The sequence below is a fragment of the Lytechinus variegatus genome, chromosome 1 (genome assembly GCF_018143015.1).
Source record: "Lytechinus variegatus isolate NC3 chromosome 1, Lvar_3.0, whole genome shotgun sequence".
In the NCBI taxonomy this organism is placed as follows: domain Eukaryota; kingdom Metazoa; phylum Echinodermata; class Echinoidea; order Temnopleuroida; family Toxopneustidae; genus Lytechinus; species Lytechinus variegatus.
The window spans coordinates 8,955,899-8,977,892 of record NC_054740.1 but is presented as its reverse complement, the minus strand read 5'-3'; the positions used below and the strand labels follow the sequence as shown (position 1 = coordinate 8,977,892).

Below are 21,994 nucleotides of genomic sequence, written 5' to 3'. Positions count from 1 at the left end.
AAAGATAATGACTCACACAACCATGCAAATACTTGATTCAGTCATAGCAATACCTTGTTCACATTCCAATCACAAGTGAAATGATTGGGCTTAAATCAGGAGCTAGCTAGTCCTGGCTAAATGTTGATGTATCATAATAGAGAGCTGTAAAACTAACCAATGCTTCTAATACTAACCCCCAACCAAACACTGGGTAACAGGAGAGGGTCCATATTAACCATGTAAGTATATGCCTTATATTGCATGGCTTCCTGCTTTGCTTGCTTTCTCGCCTGCTTCCCTAAAAAAAAATTGAAGATAAAAACATTAACAGACAATTGTTTTATGAAATTGCTAGCAACCAGCCAAGCAGGGATATTATATTTTTTTATATGTCTAGTTATGTAATCTTTCTAGGTGCCGTTTTCATTTGGATTTTAAATGTAGCCCCTTTTTCAAATCAAATACAAATACTTAACCTTCATGCTAGTGAGTTACATTAAAATGCAGGAGAATTTTGATATCTAGCTGCCAATATACTGATGCTCTCACTTTGACTACAATCAATCCATAAATCAAACTTGTCCATATATGTGTAATAAGAAAATACAACACTTATTTCTCCTTATTTTATTAATCACGTCTCTTGTATTTACTCCTCAATAGTCCTGTATGTGTATAGATATTTACCTTGAGCAGTATTTTTATATTTCAATCAAGTTAATCACACCCTTTAAAAAAATGAAATATAGACCCGAGATAATTTGTCCTAACTGTATTTATTTACTTTTCATAATCATAAGACATTGCCGATTGCCAGTTTTACTGCTTTATGATTTTCAAACAATGATTTGTTCTTATGCATGAAATAATATTTTGCAAAATATAATGTTCTTTCGCCCAATTTGCCTTTTTTTTTGCCTTGCCCCATTTGGCTTTGCTGCTTTCAAAACTCATTGTGTTTTATAATCAATGTTGTAATCAAACAAATTAGTTATTGTGAATATTTGCATAAAGGACCTATTATATTAAATAACACAATTCTGAACTTGCAATAAATGGCACATTGTTTCCATGGAAACCTTGATTTAAGCCTGTCTCACTCTGTGCGATCCAACATTATTTTTTGATAAATCATATTTTGCATTAAATATGAAAGTTCAAAAATTTTATTTGAAGTTCGGCATAATGTTAGCAATGATAAAATCATAATTTTGCTTTGCTGCAAGCCTTGTTGTCGGAGTAAAGTTCAAATCGGCTTCAAGTCGCAGCCGATGATGACGTCATCATGATTATTGATTTGCTTTTATTCCTACATTGAGGCTCAAACTACATTGAATTTTGATTTCAGTAGTCCTACAATTATTATGACTTCGGATCGCTAAGATTTTATTGGAATGTTCAAATGTCAATGTTATTATGATTTCTTTGTAAATCGGATCACAATGAATCGCATAGTGTGGGCCAGGCTTACAATAGCATTGGTAGTATTTCCACAAAGGCTCAGTTTTATACAACCAGAACTGGGTCTTTCATTATTGTTGTTTCAAATATACATAATCTTTACAGAGATATTGACCACAATTTTATGGCTAATCCGAATTCGTGTATGAACATATAAGAGAAAGATCCCTTTAAAAAAAGTTCCTGAGTCCCTGTACTAAAGCTACTATTTCCCTGTATTTGATGTTTGATAAACTGCTGCAGATTTGTATCATAGTCATATATCTTGTGAAGATAATAAACTGGAAGTTTTCTTTATATTTATCAAAAATACACCTTACGTAATTTAATGATAAATCTTTGTATGATTACATTTAATTCCTTTTATTTTCTCCTATTGAATTGGTTAGCGTGTATAAAATGTGTTGATAATAATGTACAGGTGTAAAAAAGCAGACTTTGTTTGTGAAGGCAATGGAAAGCCTCATGAAAATATTTTATTTGATGTTGATAATGCTAAATAATTGATTGTTGTTGTTTTTCCAGTTTTCCCTTATGATAATTTATGTGGAATGTATCATTATACTTATAAAACTAGCTTATTATTTGTATCAGTGATATGATATTCTCAGTCTTTTATTTTAGACACAAATATTAATATACTATTGTATGATTATATTGTGTGCATTTCAATTTTTTCAGCGTAAAAAAACCCTCTCACTTTTCTTTTTAACTGAGAGTAATTCATTTCTCAGATAGCTGTTCATTGTATAGCGGATTGATATGCAGTGTTAAAAATTCATGACATTTTGAATTGTTGTGACTTCTCTTTTTCATTATGCTTGTGGTAGTGTATTTGAAACTGTGCATGAAAATTTGTTCCTCTTTCTCAAATGCTACAACAGTTTAGCCAGCCTGACACTTGCACGATTTTGTGTCACGCATTGGCATGACTCAAGTCATGCCAGTGCGCAAACTAGTCGTGAACTGGCGTGAAGTGTGCGTAAACACATCGTGACTGCGTTCCATGTCGGGATGAGAATTTTGAAATGTTCGAAATTTTGGACACAACAAAATTTAGCGACCGGGTCGTGAACTATGCGCAAACTGTTCGTGAACTCGTCAGGACGATGCGGGAGGATGCGTTCCAGTGCGTTCCAGTGCGTTCCAGTGCGTGGCAGTGCGCGCCATGCCACGACTGTCACAAATAGTTCACGAACATCTCACCTCGAGTTCACGAATAGTTCAGCACGACACCGTCCGAAACTATGCATGAACTCGTCGTGCCAGTTCGTGTCAATGTGGACACTGATGGGCACGCATTCATGAACTATTCGTGAACTCGTCGTGAACTTGTCGTGGACTATGCGTGAACAAGTCGTAAACAGTGCGGGAGCCTCCCAGTTCGAGCCCCAAAATGGCCCGACTTGCCACGACAAAATCGTGGCCAAAAGTCGTGCAAGTGTCAGCATGGCTTTTGTAATATTCATCAAACAAGCTTTCAAGTCTAATAATTACATACATCTAGCTTTGTTTGGTATTACACATTAGTCATTAAATAGAAAACCATGAAAATATTAGTTGTATATCATGATGAATATGATCCATTTTATACATTAAGTGAATTTCTTCTTTTTTTTTCATAAAAGAAAAAAACATCCACGAGGTGCATGTCCAGCTGAATTAAACACAACACCATTTTAGGGACCATATTGTTTTTGCAGAATAGTTGGCCTCTCAAAACTATTGTGTCTAATCTGGCTGGATCTGCTCCTTAACTTAATTTATAGTTTTCACATTTGCTTTACTCATGGGGCTAATGCAAGTGAGGCTGTATCATGAAGATACTGAAGAAAAACTTGACAAGTAATTTTGATTATGGAAAGCCAACTGGTATTCTCAATTATGTTGCTAAGCTCTTATTAGTCTATTCTTATTATTTTCTTTACAATGTATTGGACAAATAAAACATTTCATTCATAGAAATTATTGAAAGAAATGTGACCATTTTCATGTTTAACATAAGCGCATGCAATAAAACAGTAATTGATCACAATTCGGTTTGCCATAAATCAAGTCAAATCTTTAATTATCAAAATGAACCTCTGAGATAAAAAAAAAGTATGAGGATCGTCTGTTGCTCACCATATACATGTATAAAGTCAATCATTTGGGTTCCTCATTAAATATATCAACTTAAATGATTTTTTATCACATGTGACACACTATAAGCCAATCATTGCTTTTATGTATACCTGCTGAATTGAAGAATATCTAATAATCCACTTTGGCTTCCATATCAAGTATTTTTTTTTCTTTTTTAAGTCTCCTACATGATTCTGTAATTTCTATAGATTTTGGACAAGGACCACCTATTTTCTTTGTGTAAAATAAATATATATATTAGAATTACACTTGGCTTCCCTTATTACTTGCTTACTTTCCATGGTAATCAATAGCTTAATTAAGCACTCTTTGATTTCCAATATCTTTCATCCACTTGATTCCTGTTTCTCTATATGACCATCTTGTTTTTCCCTTTCTATTTGTAGCAAATTGAGCTCTGTCGTCGCCTGTACCGTCTCTACTGCCAACTGAGGATGTTGTTTGATAGCTACTGTAAACTGATTCATTCTCTAGAGGGCGCCAAGCATGGTCCACATGCCTCACATGTGAGTATTAAAATGTTCCAAGCCATTAATTCACTTTAATAAATGATCGCTGAACTGATTCAGTCTGGCTCAATGTACCGAGCTTGGCACTGGCAATATTTACTGTACATGGCAGATGGGATTTATCTTTTACAAAGTGTATTTAGACTTTCATAGCTTTGTGTGCTTGCAAATTTATTTATGTATTTATTTATTTGATTGATTGATTGAATGGTTGATTGATTGATCGACTGATTGATCGACTGATTGATCAACTGATTGATCGATGCAAGAGCAGTGCGCATTTTAGCTTGCATGCAGCTTAAGCGCCGCGATTGGGACTCCCTTTTTTTTATTTTCAAATGTTGGCAGGCCTGCTATCTGCAAAGCAGTGCGCATTTTATTAAATACAGTTTTTTGGGGGGAATACATTTTTTTTTGTCACAGAATACAATTCGTTACTAGAGGTTGGCAGGTCTGATTTGCAAGTATGTCTATCTGTAAGTACTACTCAAGAAAAAATATTAGTCTTGACTGTCATGCAATCTCGAACAAACTCAAGCTTAATTCCTAAATAACTTTGAATTTATATTTTCTGCTGCAGATTGTCGACTTCTCAGTGTTCGTCTGTGCAGCCAAGGAGGAACTGAGTCTTGCTGCTCAGGAACTAGAAAGTGGCCAGGTAGCGTTGTCACCAGAGGGCGACACAGGAATCACCACACCTGAAGCAGCCGTTGTCACCTTGACCAATCATCTTGGACGAAGGGACGTCAGACGGGCTCTCAGGATCTTACATGTATACAGGTAAACATTGCATTTCCCACAAAAAAATAATCCCTTAAAAATTATAGAAAAATCCAGCTCCTATTAAAGGGGAAGTTCACCCTGAAGAAAACTTTGTTGTAAAAATAGCAGAAAAAATATTTTAAAATATTGGTGAAGGTTTGAGGAAAATCCGTTAAAGAGTAAGAAAGTTATTAGAGTTCAAAGTTTTGGATTTGTGACATCATAAACGAGCAGCTGCCCCATGTGTTATGTAATATAAAATGCATGAATTTCAAATTTTGTATGGTTCCTGATGACTTAATTTTGTTTTTTATTCATGATCGGGTGTGAAATGATTTGTCTATTGATATACAAAAGGTACAGTGAAAACCATTTTCAATTTTCAGAAAAAATGACATTTCATTGATTTTTTTACCATTCGCTATGTAGGAATGCTGCTCGCATATGACGTCACAAATCAAATAATTGAAATTCTGATAACTTTTTAATTTTTTAATGATTTTTTTTTCAAACCTTCAGCAATATTTTCTATTATTTTTTCTGCTATTACTTCCATTGACGAGTGGATACCATGCACAAACAAGGGGTCTCGAAAAGCACCCTATTTTCTGAAAATGCACCCCTATAAGTAATGGCGTGTGAAACCATACCCTTAACAAGTATTTGAAATAAAACGATACTCTTGGCAAGTTCCCTGAATGACCCCTAAACAAGTACAGTGATATTATGTCACGGACGTCAGTCGTCGGCTTTACCTTCACCTACATCATTGGGTTTAGTACAGCCCCACATCTCGCGCAAATCGTACTCTAAACAGTTGACTCTTGGGGCAAAAGTACATCCTTTATAAAACAATTTAGTCTTATGTTTTTACACCCTCACAAATTTGACCCTAAACACGTAGTTTTCATAGCAGAAATAGACACCGTTTTTGTCTCACCTGCATAGCAGAGTGAGACTATAATCGCCGCTTTTCCGACGGCGGCGGCACGGAGGCGTCAACATCAAATCTTAACCTGAGGTTGTTTTTTAATTGACATCATTACTTAGAAAGTATATGGACCTAGTTCATGAAACTTGGCCATAAGGTTAATCAAGTATTACTGAACATCCTATTAGAGTTTCATGTCACATGACCAAGGTCAAAGGTCATTTAAGGTCAATGAACTTAGACCATGTTGGGGGAATCAACATCAAAATCTTAACCTGAGTATAATATTAGAGTATGATTTTTGTTATTTCCTAGATGGTCACCTATCTATTATCCAAATTACTGAACATGCAATCATTGGATAATGATCATCACATAGGAGTATGAACCTGAATTCACAGGTTGATCAAGTTTTCAATGAATTTTCTTTATCTTTACCATTCATAATGATGTGATAGGGAGAGAGGTGTTGGCTTGTAATTTTGCCTCTAAAGTTTCCTACCCCTATTCTCTTTAATGATATTTCATGTCATTTATCTTTATGTTTTTAGGTCAATGTGGTCTGGTGAGCTCTTTGGTTCCAGTGAGGAAGATGATCAGGATGTTCTATTGGCTTTACTATGTAAACAACTTGCTGATGGCAGGAGTGGTATGTAATTGTGATTAATAGATGGTTCATAAAGCAAGTCATTATTGAGCTGTCTACATGTATGACCTTAACAACAACATCAATTACTGAAATGTAACAAGTGCTTGATGTTTAGCAAAGTCTATATTACTTCAAATATATTTTCCCAAAGAAAATATTTGTAAATTATATTAAGAGGAACCCATTGGTTATGGAAACATGTTAGCACCAGTGCAAATTAGAGAATGCAACAGTCAGTGATTTAAACTATGAACTCCTTCATATTTTGTATTCAAGTTTTGCAAATTAGAAAAGATTGACATTTACCATGGAGAAGGTGCTTTTTAAACATCTCTTGTCTGCCTTTTTACTTTCTACATATAGCTTTAGTAAGCATTGCCTTGAAAGACTGCCTTTTTATAAAAGCAATAGGTTCATCATGGACAAATATGTATTGCCCTCTTTTCTTTAACCCATATTAGGTGTCCTGGTGATCTCAAGGTCAGGCCAGGAGCTCCAGACAGCATGCCACAAACTGATGGACATCAACGCTCAACTAAAAAAATCCATCAAAGTCATTGAAAACCTGGAAACAAAGGAGGAGGTGGAAGAGAAGAGTGAGGTAGAGAAGGCGGAAGGAGAAGGACCAGGAAGGGGAGACGAGAAAGTGAAGATGAGGAGGAAAGGAAACAGGAAGGGGAAGAATGATGGAAGGAAGAGCTGGAAGAGTGAGGGGGATAGAAGCTCAAAGGAAGGAAGCGGGGAGGCCGGTCAGGGCGTCAAAGGCGGACGGGGTAATGATGAGAAGAAGAAAGGAAAGGAGGATAAGAAGGGGAAGCAGGAGAAGAAGAGATCCAGCAAGGAACTGACACCAGAAACTACTGGAACGGAGGAGAAGAAGTTGTCGGAGGAGAGGAATGATGGGAAAGGAAAAGATGGGGAGGGAGAAGATTCGGAAGTTGTTGTCATGGTGACGAGTGATTCAGGGGTGGGCGGTGATGTTGAGACGAAGGAAGCAAAGATCGTATTCCAGAGCAACGAGGGTGTGGAGAGTGAAGGGGTTGAAGGGCGCGAGGTGACGCTTGATACCAAGGGGTCAACTGAGAACATGGAAGAAGTGAAGGTTGAGGATATGACATTAAAGGATGCAACCGGAGGTAAGGCTGATGGAGAAGGGGTGGAAGGTGGCAGCGAAACCAGAACAATTGATGAGGAGGAGGTGGAGTCTGACTTGACCGCTCTCATTGAAGCCATTGAGGAAATCGAGGAGGAGATGGTGAATAAAGACAAAATGGAAGCCCTACCTTTGAAACTCACCGATGATGAAAACACCAGTACTGGTGCAGCAGGGGCTGGGGTTGAACCCTCCTCTCCAGCCAAAGGGGAAAGTTTTGCCCCCCTTCCTGACATGGATAGTGGTGTCATGGCCGAGACTCCAGACTCTCAAGCACCCGATAACAAGACTTCCTTCACCGATGATGTCCCACTGGATATTCAGGTTACACCCGCAGAAGAGGACAAACTCTTTCCTCCAGACAAGGAACCATTGAGGAAGGGGTCAACGGGAGAGACAGAGAATGAGACGGAGAAGAAAGCTCTTGGAATCACCGAAGATGTTTGGCAGAAAGATCCAAATTCCAGACCAACATCTGGAGAAAGTCTTTGCACAGAGCTTTAGGACCAAAAACAGAACTTGCCATTCAGAGAGCTTGAGTGATATGAATATTGGTGTAAGAAATGGTGAACCAGAACTTGATTGCAAGAAATCTTAATGTCAAATATGTGTAGAAGTTTTGCACCTAGAAACAGCCAGAATGAAGGTGTTATACATGTGTGTTTGCCATAAATGCCCTAAATTTTATTAATGAGCAACTTTAGAAAACATGTGACTGACCGCGGTCTAGCGTCCTTTGGCAAGGTGTTAATCCACACTTTGCCACTCTCGACCCAGGTGCTAAATGGGTACCCGGTAGGATGCGAAAGATATTGTATGTTTGATTTTGCCAGCGCCATAATGAGGCTGCGATGAATGCAAGGAATGCTTCCCAGGGAGTGGAAATTGTGCACTTTTCGTGCAGGATTGAAATGAATCCAATGACCGGGGTAATAATATGCTGTAACGCGCTTTGGGCCATTCTGGGAAAAGCGCTTTATAAAAATTGGGTATTATTATTATTATTTGTAAAAGAGTGAAATCCTCGAAGTGTGTATCTCAGATCTGCTATCATGTGTTAATTTGGCCACATCTGTTCACACTTATAATTTTCTTTAGCAAAAGACACTGCAATTTGCAATGGAAGACATTGATGCCATTAAATGATAGGGAATGGAATGTTTTTGGTTTTTACTAAAAAAAAATATATAAATATAACAATTTGGCTGAATGCACAGTTTGGTTTATTTAGGTGTCTTTATGTGGATATTAAAACAGTTATTCAATAATGTTTTGGGATTCTTTTGCAATATCACTGTATACATTAATGTTTTCAACGACAATACTTTCATTGGAGTGGAATACTGACCATTTTTATGTTATCAAGTTCTTTGTTGTTTTTTTGTAGAATAGCATTGTTTTCAACATTTCTTGTTTTTAAAAAACTTCTTGCTTTCTTATGAGAAAATAGTTGCAATAAAATGCTGTGCAGTCATCATTTTTTTTAGAAGTCCATTGATTTTGTTCACTTCCAAATCAAGTATTAAACATTTAATCCATTGTTTACTAGAACTGGCTAGTCACTGTACAAAGCCTATAGATATAAGATAATTCGGTAGTCAACTTGTTAAGTTATTTGCCATTCATTCAATTTATGAAAATGTAACATACTTGTAAATGAATGGCTTGAAACAATGCTATTAATGTGAAAAAATGTATATTCTAAAACAAATAACTGAGCCTTGAAACAGCTCAACAATATGTGTTGTAATAATAAAAATTACATTTAGGGGGAATCCCCAGAGGTGCTTTGGTTGTCTTGTTGATACAAACCCATGCTAACGACTTCATTCACTTGTATATAAATGAGATACATGTACATGTTTATTTAAATGTTGTACTAATATACTGCAGCAGAACATTTGTTTTTATGTATTTGCATTGTTGCTGTACTTATTTTAAAAATGGGGAAATATTCTCTGTATCAATGTTAAATAATCACAAAAGTATCTTACAGTTAATATGGACATATTCTTTGTGATAGTTTCTAAATTATTAATGTAGGATGAAAAGTTTTTGAGTATGTTTGATGGTAACAGATTCATGTGTTTGAATTTTAATTTTTGATTAAAATGAAAGTGACTGTATAGTACATTAGCACATATCATGTACATACCAGTATACTTCTAGTTTGTTCTATGTGTTTCATTTCCTTCTATTCTAACATAGTGTCCCCCTGCTCCTTCCAGAAATTTTATTTATTATCGTTGCCATGATTTGTATTTTGTGCAGAAAATATGACTATATTGCTTCATAATAATTTGTGAACAAATTTTCGCATTACTCCTAAGTGTTTACGATCGCATGCTCGGTCTGAAATGATTATGTATATTGCTCCAGTTGCCCATGTTTTTAAACAAAACATTCATATGCGTGGTTTTTAATATGGATTTATTCTAGAAAATGTTCTAAATTTTATTTAAATGTGGATTTAATCGACACTTACCTTCCAGCCATGTGATGATAATTACATGTATGATAACCTTTTTTTTAAACCCTTTTAGATTATGATTGTCTTAAGATGGTGTAAAGAGGGATCTGGAAATATATCTGGGGGTGTTTCATGAAAGTTTTCAGCGCTGACAAAAATGTCAAAGCTGACAATTTCAGTGAAATCCTTGCTTTTGATTGGCTGAGAGGCACTAACCTCTGACTGTTACCATGGTAACTGTTGGAGAAAGACAAGTTGTCAGTACTGACAACTTCATGAAACGGTCCCCAGTTCTCCATTTTGTTCTCAAAATGATTTACACATTTATTTGTCAAGAAATGAGTAGAACAAACGGGTTTGAGCAAACAATAATGTTTATGTCGAGGATCAGTTCCCGATAGACATCTGATACGTCTTCAGCTCAGATGAATAGTAATTTTATTTGGTACTCTTCAAATGATTACCTCTCTCCAAAAGTGGTCAATGATATTACATGACGTAATCACATATATGCTAATTTAACATAACCGGGATAATGGTGATTAACAGTATTTTTTTTCATTCATAATCAAGTATTTAATTTTACTTTGAAGTGAATTAAAATCCCACAAAATTCATGAAGAGAGTTCCAGTGTCTGTGAACAAATGAATGAATCTAATAAAACTAATAGCAGAAATCCTGATTTAGAGTACTAGCAATTAGTCATGTTATGAAGGAATTAAATTCAGCTTGTTTTGATTCAGATGAAACTTATTTTAGATTTAAATTATGGTATATATCACCGACTTTGTATTGATATTGATGAACATTGCTGCAGTTTCTTTAAGAGCCCAGAACTAAAATAGATTTTACATTATCCCCAAACATTGCTAAAGTATATTTTCTGTCTTATTTTTATAAGGTGATTTATGTTCTAGTCAACTAACTTCAATACTCTATGGAGAGTGGGGGAAAATATGTTTTTATAACAAGTTATACTGGTATGTATTTCCTAATTTCATTGACCTGGCTCTTCATCATTATGTTACTTTGTCTAAATTTGATTCATATTAGCAAAGTGATGTAATTTGGACATTGAAAGCTCCCAGCCTACATTGCATTTCCAACCATTCAAATAGTGACTGAAAAATTCCATTGAATTTCAGAGTGTACACACAATATCAGGCCCCTTTTATACGGATATGAATTTGCCCAGTAGCTTGCAAGCTTCATAAACAGATTGGCAACAATATCATGTTTCTGCATAACCCCAATGATGAAATATAAATGACTGATGATAAAAATAGAATTTGCATAAGACGACCTTCCCTGTTTTAAGTCAAATAAATGCTTAATCAAGCATTTTTCCAGTTCAGAATATGCAAAACATTTCATTTACATGTTGTAAGTCAAAATTCAGTCAAGTAAAACAGATGTCTGTGGCCCCAAGATATTTTACTTGAGCAGATTCACTGTTGCTTTTTTTTTTTGGGGGGGGCATATTGAAAAAAAGAGGGTCATTAGTTGTGAAATTGAAATGCCAGTTATGAAGTGCGGTTTTCAAAACATACCATCACTCGTACATTTGATACTAAGATATCCATACTTATTTCATGAGCACCTTGAGGTCATCAGTGATATAACCCAATACACCAATTAACCATTCAAATAATTTAATGGTTAATATTGAAAGTAAAAGCTTTAGTTCATATGGATGTAGAGATTGGTAAGAGTAAGAGTTGGTATCGGGTATGAAACAAAAAATACATATCTAATCCTAATAATAACCACGTCTTGGTCTGAATGAGGTATTGGACATGATTGATGATGGGTCTTGGCTCGAGAAGAGAAGTTATGATAACGATGAAGATAAGAATTCTGAGTTTGATGTTTACCCAAAATGTTCTCTTTATCCTCCTGTGTATACCTTGTGAAAAGTTGTGCCCCGTAGAACCTCATGTCATCAGATCTATATGGATTGTGTGTCCCGTATTTATTTGTTTGTTCCAAAATAAATTTTTAGAAGCACATGCCTGCAAGCAGAACTTGAAGTTGGTTGCATTTCTTGATAGTGTTCATTTTGCCTCGTACACAGGAGAGTAGGGTAAGGAAATGATGATGTCACAGTTCTTTCCTCTAGCAATGGATCCAAACAATAAATCCTTGTGCAAGGCATTCATCAGTGTAATTGGCCTTGGTTGTCATTATCAAAGTGTAAAACACTTGAGCTATTTAAAACTATGATAAGTTACCATGGGGATGAACAATTGTGATGTCATGATTCTTTTCTTGATTCTCCTGTTAATAAAAATCAATCAAGAAATAGAGAGAGGGAAAGACAGAGAGAGAAACAAAGAACAGGGTGGAAAGGTTGAGAGGAAACTAGATAATTTGTTTGGGAAGGGGCTGTTGCATACAACTATATGCAAAGATGTGCATGACTTTATTTCAAAATCATTGGCGTATGTGAATACAAAATGAAATCCTTTGTATTTACAATTTGGACCGTACATTTGTATCTTGAACTTTTTTTAATATGACAAATAACGTTCTTTCCACGTAAATAGATGTTTACAATGACTGCTTCCTATTGACATCATGTAGGAACAAGTTACTTTCAAAAGGAAAATGATAATGGAATTCTAGAGCTCATAGGAACTGCTCGAATTTGAATTTTCCCCGAACTCGAACAGATCTCCGAGGTTCCAAGAGTTCCGACGTGGGCAGATCCACCTTTTATATTTTTGCAATGGTGTTTACCACGATTACCTAATGAGACTTTGAGGTTTTATAGGAGGCAATATCTGGAATCAAACAACTACCGAAGAAGTCGATCAACTAAGATTTTAGGAACTACTGTCGATTCGATTGAATCTCAATCAGCTATATTGTTAATTGCATAGTTTCTAAAGTTTAAGTACCTTGCAGTTGATAAGTGTGTCATGCTAATGTAAATAGACCTCTGGGATCTTTGGTTTGATAAGAGGGGTGTGTGAATGTGAAGTGATAAGAAAGATGAGATACACCGATATTTAGTGGAGTTTGGTCAATATGAGCATACTGTTAATTGCAATGCTACATTAGCATATTGTCCGAAATATATATACATGGGACATTTGGGCAATTTACCCGTTTATAGAAGGTGAGAACATCTTTTCATCTTAAGGAGAAGAAGGGGAAAGGAAAAACTTGTTAATCCTTCGGTAACAGAGAGCAGGCAAGTTATGATCCAATGATTGGCATGAGCTTTCCTCTAACAATAAACAAATGAAGGGATACTATATTGCAATTTAGTTATCGTGTCGCGGTATTTCATTTCGCAATTGAACCATGAACTTCAACTAGTCCTGCTCTTTGCTCAAGTATTTCAAGATGGCGGTCAATTGCTCTAAACTCTGCGGAAGCTGTTTAGGAGGGGAATGGAGAAAGCACTCTCAGAAGATTTTTCTGGCCGTCTACCTAGTAATCGCAGTCGTAGCGTTTGCTCTGACAATATGGGAGACCGTCGTCACCTCTATGAATTCTGATGATCCGGTAAACTATCTTTGGTTTGTTGCTGGGATATCTGCACAGCTTGCTACCGCCATCTCATTCTGGAATATCTTTAATCACCTGGTTTATTACTCAAAACCAAGCCAGCAGAAATATATAGTCAGGTATACATTTATGAATGACATTAAATTCATGATGCTAAATATCGAATGGTGGATTCTATATAGTAGGCTTTGTTCAATATGTTAAATGCAAGATGGTTCAAAGAAGGCCTTTAAGGATTTAAGTTACTCATTATCCCTCAAAGTGTACTTTAAAAGTATTTCAAGTAATGTCAAATTAAAGTAAGACATTTAATGATAATAATTAACATCATTTATAAAGCGCTTATCACAAAGAATGTCTCTAAGCGCTTAAGGAAAATACTGATAGGAAGATTTCAGCCAAAATTAAATTAAAATTTCAGCCAAAATTAAATTATACATGTTGACAGTTGAAAGTAAACATCATTAATAGGCTCTCTTGTGTTATAGAATACGTCACTATAACATAAGACACTTCAGATTTTATGATTTTGAGAAAAAGTTCATGTTCGTGTATTGCTCCGAAAGTGATTAACATGATTATGGGTTATTTATTTTACATCTAACTATACTGACGTCCATCGATATCGGCAGATAGGTGTCGGAGGATATTATGAAAAACAAATAGGATTAGTAAAAGAAAAGGATAAACAAAGGAATATACATGTACCTGATAATATGATTTTGATTCAAGACAGCATTATGAATTCTTAATGGTTGATGCAAAGACCGCCTTATTGCTATGATATCACAGTCTTTTGGGTGGACTTTGGAAGGTATACAAGTAAAGGAATATACACGTGTAATGATGATTTTTATCTCGCCTTATCCTCTTTTATTACAGAATGCTAGGTATTGTTCCCGCACATAGTATCAATTGCGTGAGTATAAGGGGGAAGGAGAGGTTGTTTGTTGTTATTTTCCTTCATTAAGTCATATAAGACACAACCAATTCGATTTTTATGAAGTTATTCGTCAGGTGACTCAAGTAGATTTTTCATTTTCCGTTTTGTTAAAAAATGATCAAAACAGTCTGTCTGTCAAAACAACTTCTATTATAAGTAGAAAAGCTTTCAACTTGTATCGTGTATATAGTCATTTGATCTTTTGAAGTCTTCAACAATAATATGGACCCGTATTCTTATTTCCAGATTAATTGGTTTTGATCAGGATTGATTACGAGAAGCCAACTTTGGACACATTCTATGAGCACATTTGGCGCTGTAAAGATATTTTAATTATTTTGGAATTATATTATTTCTTCACCACTTGAGCATGATAAAATATTTTAGTAAGTTGAATAAAGTATTAGCAAAGTTTTGACATTTGTCGGTTGTATGTAGTTGACAAATAAATTGAGAAGCAACGGGAAGGAGTTGTCTTCTCTCCAAAAAGGAACATATTTTCATCCCGAATTCCAAATGAAGAAAAGCGTATACAATACCGGGGGGGGTGGCACTTTACATCATCTGTATTTCAGTAAGGCATCCTTGATACACAACAATCTTTATTAATTCTTATTCTCCAATGAAGTGGTTTTCGATCAAGTTCGTCAAGTCGGCCATCTATCTGGATACGATACGTAATTTCTACCAGGCTGTTGTCATCTACTGTTTCATGTCTCTACTATTGGTTTACTTGAACGAAACATTCGACGATCTGGAGAAAATCCTCATCAGCAAACCGAAATTCAAACCCCAACCACCTTGCTGCTGTGTAAAAGCCGTCCCAAATAAAAGGTACTGTCTCGTTCTTAAAATTCCTATAGGCTAGAAATTTATAGGAGAATTCTGGAACCCCGAATTCATCAATTATTTTTTGTAGAAAATAAAAAAAAACTGATTTCGACAGATAGTAGGTAAATAAAATATGCTACTATAGGTAAAGTAATCCACTATACTCTTCCGAATTGATTAACATCTTTTTTTTACATGCTAATATATGAGGCGTAAATTATCGGTTACTTTCAAAACATTAGGCCTACTAAATCCCTAACATTCGAGGACACTATATAGGACTTCGCAGCAAATAAGTAAATAGATTGAAAATAAATCAATAATAAATTGGTAATTCACAGAATGTCAGAGAAAGCAGAATTTTTCAGCCCCCCCCCAAAAAAAAAATAGTACTAGTTTGAAACAAAACTGTACGAAAGTGAAAATTCCCCCCAAATCTGCCATAAAAATGCTCGTAGTATTTACACCGAACTTTGCATGAAAACATAAATCTATCTACAGGGTTGTTTTTTCAGTTTTTACATATCAAAGTCACCAAAGAACACATGATGTAATGTTGATGTTGAGAATAAATTCAATTCGCAATTAAGAAAAGGGTAAACTGTGGTCCCTTTTTATGGAAACCTTCCAAAATCCTCTCCTCAGATTACACGATCTTTGTATGTTTATTATACAAGCATCAGTATCTTAAACCTTTCTTGCAGGTTAATTGGAAGGTGCCGAGCTGGTGTTCTGAACTATACAATACTACATCCAATCATCACGATATTAACTATGTAAGTATATCTCAGCTTTAGTCGACTGCTGCCCGAGTTGGTAAATGTAATGTGATAAATCTTTATTTGTCTTCTGCTCACGAGTATTTTGTGTTTCAAATGATCTCTGATACTCATTATTTTGATACCTTGGCCCCAAAAAATGTGGGTTATTCGGGAGGTATCGATGTTTGGAGAAATTAGAGTTAATTCGAAGCTCGGGATCGAAGCTTTTCGAGTGTATCGCGCTGTATCTACGCACTTGAAAGTTGTTGGCCGATTGGTGAAAAGTTAATCACGTGATAAAAGTTTTTTGCCCGTCAAACACAAGGTGACGTCCTGCATGTCACTGATCTCCTTGGTCACATTATTTATCAATATTTTGAGTAAATGAGAAGCAAATGGATATTATGCTGTGTATTATCTCCGGAAAATTACTCTGCAGACTTATGGCTTATAATAACAGGACACCATGGAAGATAGCTTCATCCAATTCGCATTGGAAGTGATTTTTCGTTTCATCAGCTTTACCAACAGTAATCATGGTAATTATTACTACTTGATTACAAAATAATGAATGGTGGTTCTTTGAACTGCACTCTTTTATTATTTATGAAACACATTCTAGTTTCTTCAATTATATAACATTTTTTTCAAACAGAATAACAACCATTACAGGTCATTATACTGAAGGAAGTTTCATTGGGCTATGGATCTGGTTTGCAATAATAGATGGAGTCTCCCAAGTTGTAAGACTTTATCATTGTTTCATTTTTATTTTGTGCGAGAAATACAGTATAGTTTACTTACCCGCGTTTTCATTCCCTGTGTTGTAGAACCACAATATAAAGATGAAAGTGAACCAAGTGATAACAAAATTTAGGTGAAATAGAATTCAGTACGCCGCCAGGAAGTGTATAGTATACTTCATAAGTCTAGTAGTAATGCCGCCACCCCCCCCTCCTCCAAAATATGTTCTCGGTTGGTTAAAATCTTGATAGCAAACTTGATTTCGTGTGTTGTTTGTCAGATAAATCAGTCTAAAGCAATGATCATATTTGAAGGGAAAATACAAGATTTTTGTCTAGGCTTATATGCATGAATTAAAAAAAAAATTATAAGCAAAATAAAGCGTGCTTATTCTGCCTAATATTGGCTCTATAAGAGGCGGTACCCTCCCCCCCCCTCCTCCTATATATGTCTGTCATTTTCGAAATCATGATGATTATGATTTATATAACAATAAGCAAATTTCAAACACGATTTTATTTCAAAAAGAAAATATAATGCAAAACATCCCATTGATGTATTACATTCAATGGAAATCAATACAGAGAAAATACAAGCACAGTATATAATTTAAACAGAAATATAAAATAAAAAAAGTAGGCCTATCAATCTGATTTTTTGTCTTCACTGTATTTCTTCTTTATTTCATCTTTCAGTGGGCGATGTACTGTTTGATGGTATTCTATCGAGCCACAAAGGAAGAACTAGCTGGGTTGCATCCAATCAGTAAACTAATCACGGTCCAGCTTACCATCTTCGGTGCTTTCTTCCAATCCTTCATCATCGCTCTCGTCATCGGTCTCAGTAATCCAAAACTGGATCCAGAGAACTGGGGCTATGACGATCAGCAGAAACTGCGCTTCTCAAGGTTCATACAGGTGCGTCGATTGTATTGTTTAATGGAGGAACTTTGATAAGTGGGATTTGAAGGGGTATACCCCCACAGAAATTTTCAAGTTTGCGGCAAGTGTGCGACTAGCTTGCGCTAGCTTGCGGCATGCTAGAAACTAGCATGCGGCTAGCATAATAAGCGTGTAATATGCGTGCAGAGTAATAGTTAAGCGATTTTTTAACGAGCAGGGACTGTTCGCTAGCATGCAAAGCGAGCGCCATGCTAGTCGCATGCTAGTTACTAGCAAGCGGCACGCTTACATTTCTGTAGGGGTAGGGGCTCGCCTATCCAGTACCCATAAGCCTTTGGTTTTTTAAGTGACAACACCCTGTCCATGAATGATGATAATAAAAATGATATTGAGGATGATGATGATGATAATAATAATAATAATAATGATAACAATGATAATAATTAAATGATGATAATAATTATAATGAAAATAATAATAATAATATCGAGAAAATATATTCATATGATTTAGTAAAACAAAGGAAGTCTACTTTCGGTCATTTCCTTTCTACCCCCCCCCCCCCAATTTCTCTCTCCTATCGCTATGACTCTATCCACGTTTCCTTTTCTGTTTTAAACTTTTTTTCTTTTCTTTTTATGATAAAGGATTTTATACTGTGCATTGAGATGGGTTTATCAGCAGTGGGTCACCTCTACGCATTTCCATACACGACCTACAAGGATGTGAATAAACCAGCAAACTTCATGAAATCCTGCATCTCATGTTGTTCAGTCACAGACATTGCTCAGGATATATCTTCACACGTCAAGAGGTTATCATGTAAGTTGACAATGAAATGCTATTAACATGAAAACCGCCTTTCGGTACTACCGGCAGGACCGGCCGTAAAACAAATGGAAGCAATTAATGGTCATTAATGGACAATAATTCTTTCCCAATCATTATCAGAATGCATGACATTCTCAAAATAAATCTAAAGTAATCAAACTACAAATAATACAAGCTAGATGCAACTAACATGTCTACTGACATTTAAAAGGAATGGCTATATTGAAGTCAGATGCGACTAAGAGTTATAAAGAAATAGGAAGTATCCTAGAAGTAGCCAACATGAAATGGGTATGTAATTTTCCGGGTTATTAAGATATTGGATAGATAATGAAGAACAATGCATTCAGGGAAATATTCCTTTATCCCTAACTCTAATCTGGAATTCTGAACAATATTTCTTGTCCTTCTTCAGCTAACAAGCCTAACCTGGCCAATCAAATTGTATACGAGCAGTATGACGAAGACCAGCCCAATGTTGAATTGGATGACATGATGACCATCGTAAAACAAGGCGAAAGCGTTGGCGATGCCTCATCGGAGACGAGGACGACCACCGCTTCATCCAACATCGTCATCAAAGAGAACATCGTTGATGTCGAGGTTGATGATAAGAATATGGATGAAATGGTTGCTGGTGATGTTGCAAACGGCACGGGACTAAGAACTGTGCGTCATGATAGCGGGTCGTACTCGACCAATGGCAACAGCGTGGCTGGCAATGACGAAATCGACCACGGTGTTGGGAACAATGGAACGGTGAATGAACTGGATGACGATGAGCAGGAGGGAGGTGACTTTGACTTGGGACTATACACACAGACTGTCAGGAGTGATGTGACATTCAATATGGAATTCGACGCGTGATAATGGACATTGGAAGTTAGCAGGTACTACAATGACGTGATGCAAGACGGTGGAGCCAAGAAGGTCTTCAAGAAGGGAATCTTCTCGCTTGAAGAACTAGTATTTAGTATTTTTGAATGTAAACTTTGGGTAAAGAGCTCTAAACTGTTGAGACGATGATGGTGACAAAGTCCCTTTTAAAGTTGAATGAGGTTCAATTATGCCGAAATAATCATGAAACAGATAGCTGCAAACAAGGGTAACAGTTAAAGGTATATCAAGGAAACATGACCTTTTGATACCATTCTGATCTCCAGCGAATATTGGGGAAATAATTAAAAAGAAATCCTTCTACGTATACATGTATACCAGGTTCATTCTACATATTCCTATTATCAAATCAAACTTTGAAAGACATCTCTGTCAGATGCCTCCATCGAAACATTTTAATCATACAAAGTAACCATCCAGTTTAAATAGGTAACAGATAACCTCTTTGTTTCTTTGTGTTATTGTCACTATAGCTTTTCGATCACCTTTTCCATTTCCCTTATAGGCAATTTCATATTTTCTAATCAATATAGACGAGAAGTGAATCAATGGTATTACTTTAATACCGAGAAGTATTCTCTTTGAACTACCAAAAATAATGACTGGTACTCTTCAATAATTAACAATAAACGAAAACAAGAAACATTTGCTTACAACAGCAGATATCTTGTCACCCCTATAATGAATTACGCGAGCAAGCACAGCGAAGGTAAAATCGGTAGAATTAGTATAGGGAGGGGGTATATGACTTCAGTCTCGAAACTCAAATAGAGTGGCGGTTTATTCCATTTTCTTCACAAAAGATGACGAACTTTCCGTGCTGGTGCAAATGATGTCGTGTGTAAATTTCTTATTTCGCATTTCAAATGAATTCCAGCTCACGGCGCTCTCTTTGTTGATCCATTAATTTTCTTCTACAATTGAAATATATTTTTAAAGATATTTGTATTCGATGTCTATCTGTTTACGATTGTGTTATTTATTGGATCCCTCCACCAAGAGGTACTTCTCATCATCCCATCCAACTTTCGTCAATCGTCAATTTTCTTCGAGTTTCTACCTCACATACAAAATTTAGTTCGAAAGAATGAGTCAAGAATCTGTGATATACAATACTCGGCAGCGGGTTAAAAAAACAGTTTTCTCTACCATCTCCGCCTCCTTCTTGAAAGATTTTTGTCGGTTTTGATGCACACCCTCCCCTCTTCTTCCCCTTCTTCTTTCTCCGCCTTCTCCTAGCTCCTCATCCTCTTCCATCTCTTGCTCTTCCCCGTTCTCATCTTGCAGCTCCTCCTACTGATCCTTCAGCTCCTCTTTTAACTTCATTTTGTCCACCTGCTCTTCCTCCACCTCAACCATGTCAACATCTTGGTGGCTCTTCACCTTCACTGACTTCATCTTCACCCCCCTCATTCTGCTGATGATCATCATGTTTCTTCACAGTCTGATGTTGCTCCTCCTCTATCTGCTGATGTATTCTCCTTGTCATCTTGCTCCGTCGTGGAGCTGTTTGAGCTCCTCTCTACCTGCACTCCTGTCTCCTTTTGTGTCATCTCATCCTCTCCAACCTCCACCTCCTGTTGATCCCCCTTCCTCCTCCTCCTCCTTCTCTTCTACATCACTATGATGCTGATGCTCCTCCTCTACTTTCTGTTGTTCTACTTAATCCTTGACGGGCTGCTCCTCCTTCTCCACAACCTCCTCTTCTTCCTCTACACATTCTCCTGTTACTGCAGTTACTGCTGCTCAACCAAGTCCTCGTGCTCCTCCTATACTTGTTCTCTTCTATACCTCCGCGACCTGCTCATGATGCTGCCTCTCCTCCCCAACCAGATCATCGTGCTTCTCTTCTACTTTCTGTTGTACTTCTACCCAAGGGCGCCGGAAGCGGCCCCCCCCCAAATAATTTTTTTTTTCGGGGGGGGGGCAAAACAAGATTTTGCCCCCCCCCCCAATGTGCCCCCCTGAAAGTAGAAAAATTATAAATTATTTAAGGACAAAAGTAAACGATGAAGGCACTTTTCTGCCTAAAAATTGGCATTTCCATTGTCAAAAATTAAAAAATTTTGCTCCTGACGGGGCAATTACATTATCATAGTAAGCCTCGCGTCTTTTGACGAACAGTTCCTCTGTGAAACATACTTTTGATAAGCCCCTTTTCCATCTTATTACAGTGTGATAACGTTTAACCTTTCAATGAATACATTTCAGACTGAAACCGAATGGCAAGCTATTTTTTTTAAATATTTATACCTACAAATTATGAAAAAGATGGTTATCTTCTAAGATAAATGATTTGATTTTATATATTACGATCTAAAAAGTAAAAAAAATCAAGCACGTTTTGAAATAAAGAGATGGCTGTGTATTTATGCAAAGCGCGAGCGATTTATTTATTTTTATACTATGACCTGAAAGTTTTCTTTTTTCCCAATTATTCCCCTCCCTTCCATCATTCAACTTTCTTCCCTATGTTTCTTCTTATTTTTCACCTCACCTTCCGCCG

At 36.3% G+C, this 21,994-nt stretch overlaps 2 protein-coding genes across 10 annotated transcripts in view; both read left to right on the top strand.

Moving 5' to 3' along the window:
- Positions 1–8,308, top strand: part of LOC121420372 (protein furry homolog) — an 87,623-nt gene extending 79,315 nt beyond the window's left edge. For all 9 annotated transcript variants that reach the window (XM_041615009.1, XM_041615287.1, XM_041615088.1 and 6 more), the window contains 4 exons: positions 3,975–4,094; positions 4,678–4,877; positions 6,342–6,439; positions 6,901–8,308. In XM_041615009.1, the coding sequence (XP_041470943.1) occupies positions 3,975–4,094; positions 4,678–4,877; positions 6,342–6,439; positions 6,901–8,096 (1,614 nt within the window). In that variant the 3' untranslated portion in view covers positions 8,097–8,308. The remainder of the gene's footprint in view (positions 1–3,974; positions 4,095–4,677; positions 4,878–6,341; positions 6,440–6,900) is intronic.
- Positions 8,309–12,448: 4,140 nt separating this feature from the next.
- LOC121420286 (transmembrane protein 184C-like) lies at positions 12,449–21,364 on the top strand. Its single transcript, XM_041614900.1, has 8 exons — positions 12,449–13,698; positions 14,462–14,498; positions 15,151–15,356; positions 16,058–16,129; positions 16,770–16,857; positions 17,554–17,775; positions 18,408–18,582; positions 19,007–21,364. Exons 1-8 carry the CDS (start codon positions 13,415–13,417, stop codon positions 19,456–19,458), a joined length of 1,536 nt encoding a protein of 511 aa, XP_041470834.1. The 5' UTR covers positions 12,449–13,414; the 3' UTR covers positions 19,459–21,364.
- Positions 21,365–21,994: the final 630 nt, after the last annotated feature.

What these genes read in the sequence shown, in the direction of transcription:
- LOC121420286 (XM_041614900.1), top strand. Translation starts at nt 13,415, where the DNA reads ATGGCGGTCAATTGCTCTAAACTCTGCGGAAGCTGTTTAGGAGGGGAA. An exon ending in CCGCACATAGTATCAATTGC is followed by an intron (nt 14,499 to 15,150) that starts GTGAGTATAAGG and finishes TCTCCAATGAAG; the next exon opens with TGGTTTTCGATCAAGTTCGT. An exon ending in GCTTCTCAAGGTTCATACAG is followed by an intron (nt 17,776 to 18,407) that starts GTGCGTCGATTG and finishes TTTATGATAAAG; the next exon opens with GATTTTATACTGTGCATTGA.